General features: G+C 38.8%; 1 protein-coding gene across 1 annotated transcript in view; it reads right to left on the bottom strand.

Annotated features, from left to right (window-relative positions):
- FGL1 (fibrinogen like 1) overlaps nt 1–13014 on the bottom strand; it is a 48885-nt gene extending 35871 nt beyond the window's left edge. The window contains exons 1-2 of the mRNA XM_032798213.2: nt 12942–13014; nt 7349–7424 (exon numbers count right to left, since the gene is read on the bottom strand). Coding sequence (XP_032654104.1) covers nt 7349–7414 — 66 coding nt within the window. The 5' untranslated portion in view covers nt 7415–7424; nt 12942–13014. The remainder of the gene's footprint in view (nt 1–7348; nt 7425–12941) is intronic.
- Nucleotides 13015–13975: the final 961 nt, after the last annotated feature.

The raw sequence follows: 13975 nt of genomic DNA, 5'->3' as shown, positions 1-13975 counted from the left end.
CCATCCTCAGTGTTTAGCGGTCCCACTTCTTCTTTCTTTGTTTTCTTCTTATTTATATGGCTATAGAACCTTTTACTTTTGGTTTTAATTTCCTTTGCAAGGTCCAACTCTATATGGCTTTTGGCCTTTCTCACTTTATCCCTACATGTTCTGATCTCAATAAGGTAGCTTTCCTTGCTAATCCCTCCCATTTTCCACTCCTTGTAGGCTTTGTGCTTTTTCTTAATCAGCAATCACTGTAGAAATTGATTATGATTAGCCTGCCCTCCCTTTATTTAAAGTTATTGAGTATATTACAGAGTGGCCAAACATCTACCATCACTTTTTCAGACCTCTCCTTAAAACACATTTCTTCCATGGAGTCTTTAAACAATAATCCATTTATATATTTTATAAATAGGGTGACCATTTGTCCAGATTTTATAGGGACAGTCCCTATTTTTGGTTTTTTTTCTTATATAGGATCCTATTATCCCCCACCCTCTGCCCTGATTTTTCACACTTGCTCTCTGGTCACCCTATTTTATAAATAAGGGAATTTACACTACTTAGAGACCAGCCCTTATATCGTGGGAATGGATGAACACTTCCACAGTAAAATCTGCAGGAAGAGACTCTGATGGAGAATGTTACTGTAAGGATCCCTTCATAGAGATTGCCTCCCCCACATCTTCCTGTCAGGAACAGGGTTTAAGTCCCCAGAGAACAGGTAGTGGGATCTTCCCCAAACCTTGTAGATCCCCAAGGGTCTCAGGAAATATAATCCGGGCACTGGTACTTTTTCAGCTTTGCTGTCTAAATGCCATTATGTCTGTCTTTCATTTCATTTTAGAGTACAAGGTTCTTAGGATGGGGACTCGGACTTCCTTTATGCATGGATTGCACAGCTCCACACCCACTGCCAGTGCTCACAAAAAAAAAAATTATGATCATTCACAAGTTGCTCATGAACATGAAGAATAAATGCTAAGTACAAAGAACCTGATTCACTAACATCCCGCTACTCATTTAACCAGTTACATCAGGGCAAGGCTGGTGTGAAATTTTAACATTCTGGCAGTGGTGTGGTGGTACAAAAAACAAACAAACAAACAAAAAAACCTCACCTACTTTCCATATTCCCCAATGAGAAGTGGATAAACTTTGTTAACCCTTGACTATACTACTGCATTCTGATCTGGTACTGAAGACTGTGTTGGAATCACAAGCTATCAGTCTGAGTGGTGGTGGTGGAGGCGGGATCCTAGTCCTGCTTGCTGGCTAGGGAGGTTTGGAGCAAAGTGTACCATCAATGTCATTCTGGACCGAGCCAGCTTAAAGCAAGGTCAGGTGAACTGTGCCTTGCTGCCTTAGGAAGCAGTCTGTTTTCAGGTTCTTGAGTATTATCATTCTGAATTCTAAGAAATGAAGTGTGATGCTGCAACCTTCCTGCAAGAGAATCTATGTTTTTATTTAATTTCTCTGTGTGTATGCTGTGAACATAATAGTAGTGTTTTGCACTCAATTCGTACTGTTGCAAAAGGTTGGAAAAAAATAAATTTCTTTCTATACTAATTTTGTCCTATTCAATTTCACAAAATAGGTTCCCTCCAAAACATCCAAATGCAGCACAAACCAGCATGTTTCTCTATAGATTTGCTTCCTTGTTGGTGAATCAGCATGATCATTAATGTCTGTACAGCTCTGAGAATAGGATTGTTAATTAAGACACACAGCACTCATAAGATTCCACAAACTGTGATGTTAATACATGATTTTACAATCGTGTTAGTTAAAAAGCAGAGGGGCTTTTACTACAACCAATAAACACTCATGATCCATTTTACATAGAAATGGCCCATTGTTTCTCGTAAGACTCAATATTATTACAGGAGGCTAGACCGCATTGCTTTTTCACTCTAGAGGATGCAATTCACTTTGTTGACCAACTTATAATAGGAGACTGAAAAGAGAGAAGAGTTGATTTTTAGGCAAGAGATAAAGAATCACTTCAAAGGGGGTTGTTATGATTTTTTAATATAAAATGTTATTTTCTTTTAATATTCAAGGTTCCCTTAGATGAGTACTTGTTGCTTCAGGCATGTTGTCTCTGCAGCGCAATCCTGATTACATGCCTTCATTCCAAATATTTGTGTTGTGTCTCAGATGTTTGCTTTTAATTTAATTCATACTCTGTTGTAATCCAGTATATGATGATGATTAGCAGCCTGGAAAACATATGGCAGGATAAGCTAGTTTGTTTTGGAATCTGTTGAAGAGCAGAGGGTTTATTGCGTGTGCTAGTGTGATGTATCTTTGAAAACTCCATAAAGCTCTTGGACCAGATTCAGTTATGGAGTAAGTTCCGTACCAGCTGGCTGCCTGCACATAAGCCATGCTGAGCAGGCAGCAGGACCTTTGGCCACAAGAGGTTGTGAGATGAGATAGTTGACCAAATCCTAAAACTCACCAGAAAACACATAAAAGCCTCCAGTGCCCTGTTAACCCCCAGAGCCCTAACTTATTTGAATAGTGCCTTGAAAATCTTTTCCAGATATCAGTATTAATGGGCACAGTGATAGACAATACACTAATGTACTCCTGAAAAGCTGATGAGCATCACTTATGAGATGATCCTTGTTGGTCAAGTGATTCTTACTGCAAAATTCTTACAGATGACTTACGAGCGAAGGTACTTTTTTCAGCTTCAGGGAATGGGCACTTTTGCCTCACAGCATACTAGTAGTTTACTACCATTAATACTGTAAAACACTCATGCTCCCTCTACTGGCTCTTCATCAGCAAAGCCCAAAATAATATGAGCCAAATTTTCAAAGTGCCCTCAGTACAGATGCCATATTTGCTCTGACAATATTACACACATAACTGCTTGTGGATCTTGCACACACATACAGTACTTGTAGTACTGTCAAGCAGTTAGAGGTCTGGCTGCTTAGTTTTCATGCACAGGAGCATTTGCACTCAAAAATGTGAGTTTTTGCAGAACTGTGGGTGACAAAGTTAGAGGGTTTGGAAAATTTAGGCAGGTAAGATCTTAATTATTTTTAATAATTTTACAATATTTTTTCTCTCTATAATGAATTTCAAATGAAGAACTGAGGGCTTAAAAAAATTAATGAATTAAGCCTCTAAACACTCCTGGGATGTAGGGAAATATTATCATAATTTTACACATGACCTTTTAGCCAAAGCTGACGATCAGAACTCCATCCTCATTCTCTTTGACCAGTTAGCCACCTTCGACACAGTCAACCATAGTCGTCTTCCTGAAATCTTGCCCTCCCTTGGCTTCCATGACTCTGCTTTCTCCTGGTTGTCCTCCTACCTCTCTTATTGCTCCTTCAGATGGTCTTTTGGAGGACATCCTCAGCTTTCTCTGAGGGTTCCACAGGGTTCTGTCCTTTGTCCTCTTCTATTCTCCCTCTACATCATATCTTTACTTTGGGTAATCTCATCCACAAACACAAATTTAACTACTATCTCTACAACTTAGGGCTTGTTTACATTGGCACTTTATAGCATTGCAACTGTCTCGCTCAGGGTGTGAAAAAACACCCCCTGAGCACAGCAATTTTCAGCACTGTAAATGCCAGTGTAGACAGTGCACCAGCAGTGGGAGCATGGCTCCCAGCGCTGGAAGCTACGTCCCTCATGGAGGTGGTTTTTTTAGAGTGCTGGGAGAGCCATGGCAGTGCTTTACCATTGCCAGTGTAGACTAGCCCTTAGAGATGTACCTCTTTGCTCCCGACCTGTCTCTTTCTGTCCAAACTGAACTCTCAGCCTGTCTCAGTGTCAAAGCTGGGCCTGGGGCAACCTGCATGTATGGGTCAGTTACCAAGTTGCAGTCAGGAGATGAGTAGCAGAGTCGGGTCAAGCCAGGTCAAGATGCTAGGAAGTTAGGGTCAGGCAGTGAGTTGCAGACAGGAGGCAAGTGGCGGAGTCAGGGTCGGGTCAGGTCAGGCAGGGTCAGGATGCCTGGAAGTCAGGGTTCGATGCTGAATTGCATAGAGGAGGCAAGTGGAGCAGAAGCAAGCAAATACTTGCTCAGACAACTTGCTATGACGACTTCCTGGTTTATATACCAGCGTGAGCCAATCAGTGGGCTGTGAGGGGCTACCACTCAGGTCCTTCTGGATGTACATCCTACAGCATGCAGCTTCACAGACTTCCTTAGCAGAAACCCAGCCTGAGCTTCCGATGGTGATGTGGAAGTGTTGGCAGCCTGGAACACCCATGGGCCCACGATCTGGTCCAAGAAGTTCTTATGCTTGGTGACATCTCCTCATATCTGTCAGCACAAGCTCAACATGGCTAGAACAGTGTTCTTAATCTTCTCCTTTCCTTTCCCAGAAAATCTTTCTTGCTATCTCCTTTCTTGATCACTGAGGACATCACCACCTGTCCACTCAAATCCATAACCAGGGCATCATCTTGGACTTTGACATCTGATTCCTCATGTCCATTTATGTCTGAATCTTGCAGATTCTTTCTGTAAAACACCTAAAATATGGCCTTTCCTATCAATTCACACAGCTAAAATTCTCATCCAAGCCATCTTAATTTCATGTCTCAGTTACTGCAACATCCTTTTCTCTGGCCTTGAGAAATGCAGTCTTGTCCCAGTCATATTCATTCAGAATGCTGCTACAAAGATCATGTTCCTAGAACATCGTCAAAACAATGGACTATCTCTTTGTATCCCTTAATTGGCTCCCCCTTCTCTATTGTATAAAATAAGCTACTCGTCTTCACTTTCAGGCCCTTCATGGCCTATCCCCTCCGCCCCCCCCCCCGCACACACACACTCCCCCTTACTCTCACAGAGATTGTGGAGCACACAGCAAGCAGCAATAACAAAGGGGACATTGGTTTGGCTCCCTATTCCTGGGTTCCCCCTCCGGCCTGCACCCCGGTTCTCACCCCTCTCTGCTCCCCAANACACACACACACACTTCTCTCATTCAGTGTCAAAAGGTTGACTCTTGTCTCTGATCAGCCCATATCAGCCTCTATTCCCCCTTGTTAAATTTCAAACAAACACATTTGTGCTTTTTCTCATGCTGCCCCTCACACTTGGAAGAAGCTCCCTATAACATCTATAAACCCACATAATTGTTCTCCTTCAAATCCCTATTTAAAACTTTTCTTTGCTGTGATGCCTACACAACAATTGACAATGGTAGGCTGCTAGTATGCTGAGACCACAGCCTCTGAGGATGACCGATATTCTCTTTGTTTCCTTGTACTCCCAGTTTGTCTGTCTGTATCTCTACTGTCTCTTGTCTTATACTTAGATTGGGGCAGCAATTGTCTTTTTGTTCTGTGTTTGTACAGCACCTTTCACAAAGAAGCTCCAGTCTTAGACCAGGTCTCTGAGGCGCTATGACAATACAAGCAATAAATAATAATACAGATGGATAAACCAAGGCATAGAAAGTTAAATAATATGGCCACGGTCACACAGCGAGTCACTGGCAGAGTCCAGAACCCTTGACTCTTAGTCCTTAATTTAATCACTTAACCAAAATTCCTAGAAAATTAGCAATAATCAGAAGTTAATGTTTATTTATATAATCTTGATCATACAGAAGAGTCTTTTAGGGGAGGAAGATTAATTCAAATCTTGAGAACATAACCAAATGGAGGTCCATCACTTATTTTGAATCTAAATTACTTAGTGTCATTTTAAGATATTTTAAGTCTCTAAATACTGTTATTTTAAACTTTGCATTTTAAACTGAAATTTTCTTTTTATTTACTTTAAATGTTTGCAAGTGAATTTAGAGCTCATAAAAGTGAAAGACCAACAAAGAACCTGAATAATCTCCACAAGGTACAATAGAAACTGGAATACACTATGTAAAAATACCCTTGATACAAGAGACCAAACATCCCTATGTTGGTGGATACTAGGTGCCTATCAGCAGTGTTGGACAACTGGTACCATAATAAGAAACTGACTGACCAGAAACAGAGAATAAAACAACATCAATTTAGCTATGAATGAACAGTACTAACTTTGGGTTTTTGGTGTCTCTTTCGCTGAACTCTCAACAGGACCTTTAAGGCTTTGTTGATGAGCAGCAATAATAAGGGTCTCATATCTGGAATATCAGACCTATTCCTCATGGGGACACAATCACAAACCAATTCTATAACTTTAATGTGGATTAGCCTGGCTCTCAGATGTGTGGATTAGGGGCCTGTTACTCCAGTTTTACCCAGGATAACTCCACTGAAATCACTAGAGTTACACCAGTGTAAAAGTAGAGTAATGAAATGGTGACTCTGGCTGCAAGCATATAGTACAAGAATCTTTGGCAAAAATAGATTGCTTTTCCTTTATCTTTCCTTAGTCTAGACATGAATCAAAGTAAAAATATTATGATATTATAACAATTAGAGAAATGTTATTTGGTTGTGGCTCTGTCTCTATTAGATAGTAGTACCACTGATTTAAACCAGATTGAATATAGCTTCTTTTGTCTGCTTTACTGACTACAATTGTTTATACTATATATTTAGAAGCAATTATTCAAGGGCTTCTGACAGCTCTATTCTTGGACACATTGTCCAATATTTAACCCAGTTGTTGTTATTAATATGCCACATGTATCCTACTTCTTCATTTTGTAACTCTTGAGGAACTAACATCCTTCCAGTAAAATACTACTTTAAATTAGGCTAAGAACTGAAAGGATCTTTCACTGAATTGTTCATTTGTATTCTCCTCTTTCTGAGGACTTTAATGAGATGAAACGGTATGCATCCTTGAAGCGGTGAAAACCCTGGGATAAATTTTAGAGTACTTTCAGTTTATTCACTTCAGAGTCAGCCAAAGTCCAGAAACTTCCCACTGAAAACTAAAAGAAAGAAAATGGACTTCATGCTAATGTAATGATTTTTTTCCCACTGCAGTCAGTGAACTTGCACAGAAATGAAACAAACCTAGACTTTCCCCCTTCATTTGATTTAATTTACATTTGTTTCCACCCTTCTAACTTTCAACCAGAACTAGAAATGGAAGTGCCAGAATTTAGGAATTTGAGAGACTGTTCTTATGGTAGTTCTAGCCCAACCACAACAGGAATTACTGCCACAGAAGTCCCCTCCCACAAAGCTCAATCTTGAGATTTTCAGATCCAAGAAATCGGATTGATTTAGATGTTTGTTTTATTGCCAAAACTTTTGGGTGCTCCTCCAAACCATCCTTCTGAACTTTTTGAAGTTAACCCATCACTAGAAGAAAATTTAGACATAAGAATAATGCAACTTATTCTTGACCTCTTCTACACTGTTAAAAATAAACAAGGGCATCATAAATATGATTGCAGTTCGTAAAACTTACTGAGTTACCAGTGGCCATTATTAAACAATTTGCAAGGATGAAATTAAACAGTGTCAAAATCTTCATTCTCAGGAAACTGCAAAAGAAAGTAACAATGAAATCTGCATTAATTTAAATCTGTTTTATTTAGTCCTTTAAAATCATCCAGGTGCTATTTTCACTATATTTAAAATGGGGTGGGGGAATTGTTTTGGTGGGGGCAGGGAAACCGAGACTTTCTTTATACATCATGAAGCAAAAAAAAAAAAAAGGCAGCATAAAATCATTTCTCTCCCTTGCACGCTACTTTTAATAGATCACTAATATTTATTTGAATGAGTAACGAAAATATATTTTCATGTAAATATATGCAGAGGCTAGGAAATCACAAAATTGCAAGAATGCAAAGCAAAAAACCTCCCTCCCATTGACTATTGTTGTAAACTATTATTATATCATCCAAAAAAAATTACATTAAAAAAGCTTTTATGACCATAGTATCTCAGTGCCTCAACATTAATAAAATTAGCCTTACAACTCCCTGTTTGGTTGGGCAGTGTTATTATCCTCACTTTAGAGATGGGGAACTATGGGCTTGTCCACATGAGAAAACTGCATTGATTTTTAACTTGAATTGGGTTTTTTAATTGATTTAGTTAAACTGGTTCAAACTGCTGTATAGACACTCATTTCAGTTTAAGAGTAGCTTATTTTAGTTTAATTTAAACCAATTCCTAATTGACTTTAAGTAAACCAAAATAAGCCCGGTTTAAACTGAATTAAGAGTGTCCATGGAGCCTTTTGCACTAATTAAATTAGTTTAAAAAACAATTTAAACTAAACCAATGCAAATTTGTGGTTAGACAAGGCCTAATACACAGAGAGATTAAGGTTCAATTTTAGCAAAGCACTTCAGCATGTGTGTGATAGAGAATAGCTTTTATAGAAATTCCTACTTGGTTTATTTATGGATGCATGTGCAATGCCAGTGGAACAATGGCAGATTGTTCTTTATGTTGTGTAACAAAAAACAGTGTGCATGTGTGTGAAGTATGTTTTTTTAAACTCTTATAACTCAGCCAAATCAGATCTAATGGTCATGAGACCTATGAAAAGCACATGTCCTGGAGGCTATGGCCCTGCCAAATGTCAAGTTTCTATCACCTTCATTTTGCAGATCTTTTGATTTTGTAGAAAAAATTCATTTTTCCAACCATGTAATTTATTATGCTCGAAAATGGCTCATCTGTTTTTGCTGAAATGTTCAGAACAGAAATCATTCCGTGATTCTGGGACAGAGAGCAATTTATCAAATTTCAGCCCAAAATTTAAAACTTTGAGGAAACTGAAAATGACCATGTAGAATGAAAAAGCCTGGGCAATGTTAATATAAATGTTGCTATGTTCCATGGCCTGAAATTTTTAAAGTTACCTAGGGGATTTGGATAACAAATTCCCATTAGTTTTAATGGCAATTGAGCATCCATTTTTCTTAGGGAAGATTTGGGGGAAAAATCACATTTTATATTAAGGTTACATTTAAAAAAAAATTATGAAGGGTTAATAAATGACTAATAGATGTTTTAATAATGGTTAACCAATTGTTAGAGTCTAATAAGCCAAGCCAAATAACCATGGCTTATAACGCTCTATAAAACCTACCGTGAATGTGCTGCTGACAGTCTCTAAAGTTACTCATACCTGTAGTAAGCTTCTAATATCTATTGATCACTGTCTAGCCCTTTAGAAACTTTTTATAAATGTGACTTATAAAGTATAATCTGAAAATGTCAGCCTTGACTATTTGTCATAAATTTTCTGAATCATAACCCTAAATTGTTTCCCATGCTGACTAGATATTATTATAGACATTATATTATATAAATATTTAATTTAAACTCAGAGGACTAAATTCTGCTCTTCTTTACATCAGTGCAACCCTATTTCTGTTTTAATGAAAGCAGAATTTACAAAACCCACCTGCCATTGAACTCTGACATTAATCTGGATTTCAAATACTTTGAACCATGACAAACCTGAGGCACTTTCATATATTTGTGTAGTCATTCTCTTGTTGCAGCTACTCTAGCATAGAAAGCAGCTGTTGCCACCTGTTGCAATGATTTTCTTTCAGTCATGGGAGATGAGTGACTTAAGAGTACATCAGCTAGCTGAGCAACCTGCAAGTGATCTTTAGTTTCTAGCTTTGACATCTTGGTCATACTACTTATTCTACATACAGTTGTGATTAAGCGATATTGTCTAGGACTTGAAGATTGTATTTCTTGCATTTAATAATTCATGTTCATCTGGTATGCATAACTGCAGGCATTTATTTTTGTAAACTGCACACTAATCTCTACAGTCCAACTGATTCACAGAGAGTTCACAGATCTGAAGGGCTCGAACGGAGTGTCAATCCTTCAAGGACTGAACATCATTCTAACTAGAGTAACTTCGTTTTTTAAAGGGAGTAGTGAACACACCTTAAATAATGTTGATGCAAAAGCAGACTTTACTCATTAGAGTTCTTTCAGTCAGCCTACATGTTTGATCTATTGCATGTAAGCTATAGATCAAGTGCAGGAGTTTAGAATTTGTGCAGTTGAGATTGTATATTCTATTCAAATGAAGTAACCTTTCTATTTAAAGGGTCGCTCATTTTAAATGAAGTCTTTCTTATGGAGAGGTGCACAAGGACTGGAGTTGGAAGCTCACTGGAACACAACTTTCGCTATATCAGCTCTAGCACAGCCAGGAGACGGGTCACTGATATGATATCTGGCTTCTTTGGCTTAGCTTCCCTATTTTGTTTATTTCTTCATATTTCAAATACATAAGGTAAATAGGACCACTTGTGAGTCCAGGTTGCAGAATTGGGCACTTAATGTATAATATCAGAGGGGTAGCTGTGTTAGTCTGGATCTGTAAAAGCAGCAAAGAGTCCTGTCGCACCTTATAGACTAACAGACGTTTTGGAGCATGAGCTTTCGTAGGTGAATACCCACTTCGTTGGATGCAAGCAGTGGAAATTTCCACTACTTGCATCCGACGAAGTGGGTATTAGTGGAAATTTCCACTACTTGCATCTGACGAAGTGGGTATTCACCCACGAAAGCTCATGCTCCAAAACGTCTGTTAATCTATAAGGTGCGACAGGACTCTTTGCTCCTTTTAATGTATCATGCAACTCCTCCCTTTGTACCTAATTAGACCTCCCTTCCAATATAACTTGCAGCAGGACCCTGTACCCCCACAGATTTTTATTAACAAAAAGTCATGGTTCCGGATTAGCTGTACCTCTGTCTCTCGGGTTGGAATCCTGTGATTCACCCCACTTTTAGACTGGGGTCTCCAGGTTACAGTACCCTGGTTTATCAACTTTGTTTCCTTAGCTAGCTCAACAAAGTTTGGCACCTGCCCGAAACTTCCTTTCAGGAGTGGTGATCTATATGAAAATGCAAGTGACAGACACCTTCTTCAGAACAAAGTATAATTTATTTATTCACAGAAACATAACAATCAGAGAGAAAATGGACTGCAAGGTAGACTGGAGAGTCTATGGAATGGGTCGGCAACCTCTGGCACGCGGCTCACCAGGGTAAGCACCCTGGAGAGTCAGGCCAGTTTGTTTCCCTGCTGTGTTGGCAGGTTAGGCTGATCGTGGGTCCCACTGGCTGCGGTTAGCTGCTCCAGGCCAATGGGGGAAGGGGGAAGCCGCGGCCAGCACATCCCTCAGCGTGCACCACTTCCCGCAGCCCCCATTGGCCTGGGATGGTGAACTGCAGCCAGTGAGAGCTGTGATCGGCCGACCTGCTGATGCGGCAGGTAAACAAACTGGCTCGGCCTGCCAGGGTGCTTATCCTGGTGAGCCGCGTGCCAGAGATTGCAGACCCCCAGTCTACAGGGACTATCTGTGACTCTGTGGTAAGACTGTTACAGTGATCCAGGAGTTCTCATTAGTGAAATTTAATTATAGAAAATACCACCAGTTTGGGGTTTCTGCCCTGTTTTGACAGTCTGCCCTAAGGTAGGCACTCACAATCATGAGCCACTCCAGACAGACATCATGACAGTCTACATTCTCATGCTAATCTCATTGCCTATTTAAACAGTTAAATTCATTTTACATAGTTACTTAAAACTTAATCAGAAATGTCCTTATAGGATAAAACAATTCATTAAGAAAGTCTCTCCCTACACTAGGGTAAATAATTACAAATAAAAAAACATTCATATATTAAATCACCAAGCAAGCCTATTCATTCCAATATGCTGCCACATTATTAAATAAATAGTCACAGCACAGCTGAAATCAGTCACATGATTTTAGTGAACATTTTTCTGTTACTGACTTTAGTGAATCCAAAGAGATAATAAGTGCTAAATAATTATAAAGACGACTTTCCCTCCAACATCAACATTTGCCCATAAAGGAAACAGAAATTGTACACATAGGGACTCTTCTCCTGAAAAACCTTCAAGGTGGATAACAGATCTTACAGATTCGTTGTCATCAGTTTTCCACACACCATGAAGGGCCATAGGTGAAGATAAAAAATTAAAGAAAATTCTTCTCGTCTGAAGACACAAACTACTACCACTTGACCCAAAGGAGAATCATCTTTAGGTAAAGCAGTATTAAGTCTTATGAGATGTTCTGACATTCTATCCATAAGAGCATAATGGTACCCATACACTAGCTAATACATTATGCGGGGGAGGGGATGTGTATGGCTTTCTGAGAGATTTTAAATTATTTCACTGAAGAAAAAAAAAGCCAGGTAGGTGTCTTTAAAGTTTCTTCTTCTGTGCCATCCTTATGCATGGAATTTCCTCCCACTATTTATGCTCAGACTTCCCATCCGTTCAAATTCCTCCTAAAATCACTTATCCTTCAATGTCCTTCAGTGGTAATATACCAAACAGACATTAATACCATAAAAAAACTCTACACTGTTAAATATTGGACTTTCGATGTGTGATTTTGTTTTGGTTTTGCCTGCCTGAATTCTGTAGATTGCCAGCTATGTGGAATTTGCACTGTGTCATCTGTGTTTGTACGGTTCCAAGAACATCAATATAATAATAGGCAGGAACCTTCGCAGCGAAGTGAAACTCCCTCCAAAAATGTAAATTGGTCAGTATATGACCTTCAGGGAAATTCCTTCTCCTTGCATTCTTAAGAATTATTAAAAGCTAAACCATTCTCACGAACAAGTAATCATTACTTCACTATTCAAGCTCTGCACTGTTTTACATTAGGTAATAATATCTCTGAAAATGCACCCACTTTTTCTGCAATGCAGTAAATGATTTTAGCCTATTTTAAGGCCTAAAAACAGTCTTATCATAGTTCATCCATCAATGTATTAAAATATATTTAGGACTACAGATCCTAGTTTAGAGTTTATTGAATAGCAACTAAATGTTTTATCGAAACATCTAGATCCACCCTTAACACAATCACCCCATTAGAGATGATTAAAACAATACATTGTTGGTTAAAAAATATGTCCATTTTTACTCAGCACTGTAGAAAGCACCCCAAATCCCCACTTACACCCTCAAGCCCACCTACCAGCTTTACTTTTATTCTCTAGACACAACTTACGATTGTTTAATCTTCCTAGCTGATCCAAAGAATTCCACAGCCTTTCCCAGAGCAAGATTGTTTTTGCTATTGAACTCTGTAGAGTTGAGACTCAGGTCTCTCATGAGTCAGTGAGCAGGAATGTTACTGAGGAGTTGCAAAAAGTGATCAAGACTGTTAACTAAATTGCAACACAGGAAAGAGAAGACTATAATATAGTGCCTAATAGATAAATTGAAAATTCATAAAAAAGAAAGGAAGAAGAAAGAAAGAATCCATTCCTTTCTATGGCCCTGATCCAGGAAAGCATTCTTCACCAGGACACACTTCAGTACATGTTTAACATTAAGCACTGGCTTAAGTGCTTTCCTGAACTAGAGTCTAAATTTGTTAGGCTTCAGAAATACACAGGCATGTTTAACTTCCTGAATCAAGAGACTAGTAAGATTAATTTACAGCTGTGTAATAGATAGCAGAGCTGGGAGAGTAAGGAATGTCTGCAAAAACACACAAATAAAGCAATGTAGAGAGAGCCAAAGGGGCTAGAGACAGAGAATTGTGGTTGATACAAGGCAGGACATTCTAATTATGATGGACAAACACAGGGAACATTTATTGTTGTTTTGGTGACATCTTATAGGCACATGAGCCTACTGACTTTGTTGGGACATAGTCATACTACTATGGGCTAATTTAGAGCTGGACAAAAATACATTTTCCATGTATGCTTGTTCAGATAAAAAAAATTAAATTTATTTTGACTGTTGGCACTTCACTTGTGTTGGTTTTCCAAGAACAGCCCATCAAATGAGTGTACTGGTAGGCATGCTTCTGGAAAGAGTAAAGTTTATAAGAAATATTAAGGAATATTGAGGGAAAGCAATTTTGGACCCAAATGGGAATATTTGCACTGGGAATCTAATTTTAAGAATAATACTTACCCACTCAGGGAAGAGAAATCATACCATGTCAGCCACAGGTTCAATTAAAACTAACCAACACAGCTCTAATTTTGAATTGCAAATGTTAAATACCTACAACAAAATGCTCAGGAA

This window comes from Chelonoidis abingdonii, chromosome 5, assembly GCF_003597395.2.
Source record: "Chelonoidis abingdonii isolate Lonesome George chromosome 5, CheloAbing_2.0, whole genome shotgun sequence".
Classification (NCBI taxonomy): Eukaryota; Metazoa; Chordata; order Testudines; family Testudinidae; genus Chelonoidis; species Chelonoidis abingdonii.
The sequence above is the reverse complement of the archived record's forward strand: the minus strand, read 5'-3'. Positions and strand labels throughout refer to the sequence as shown.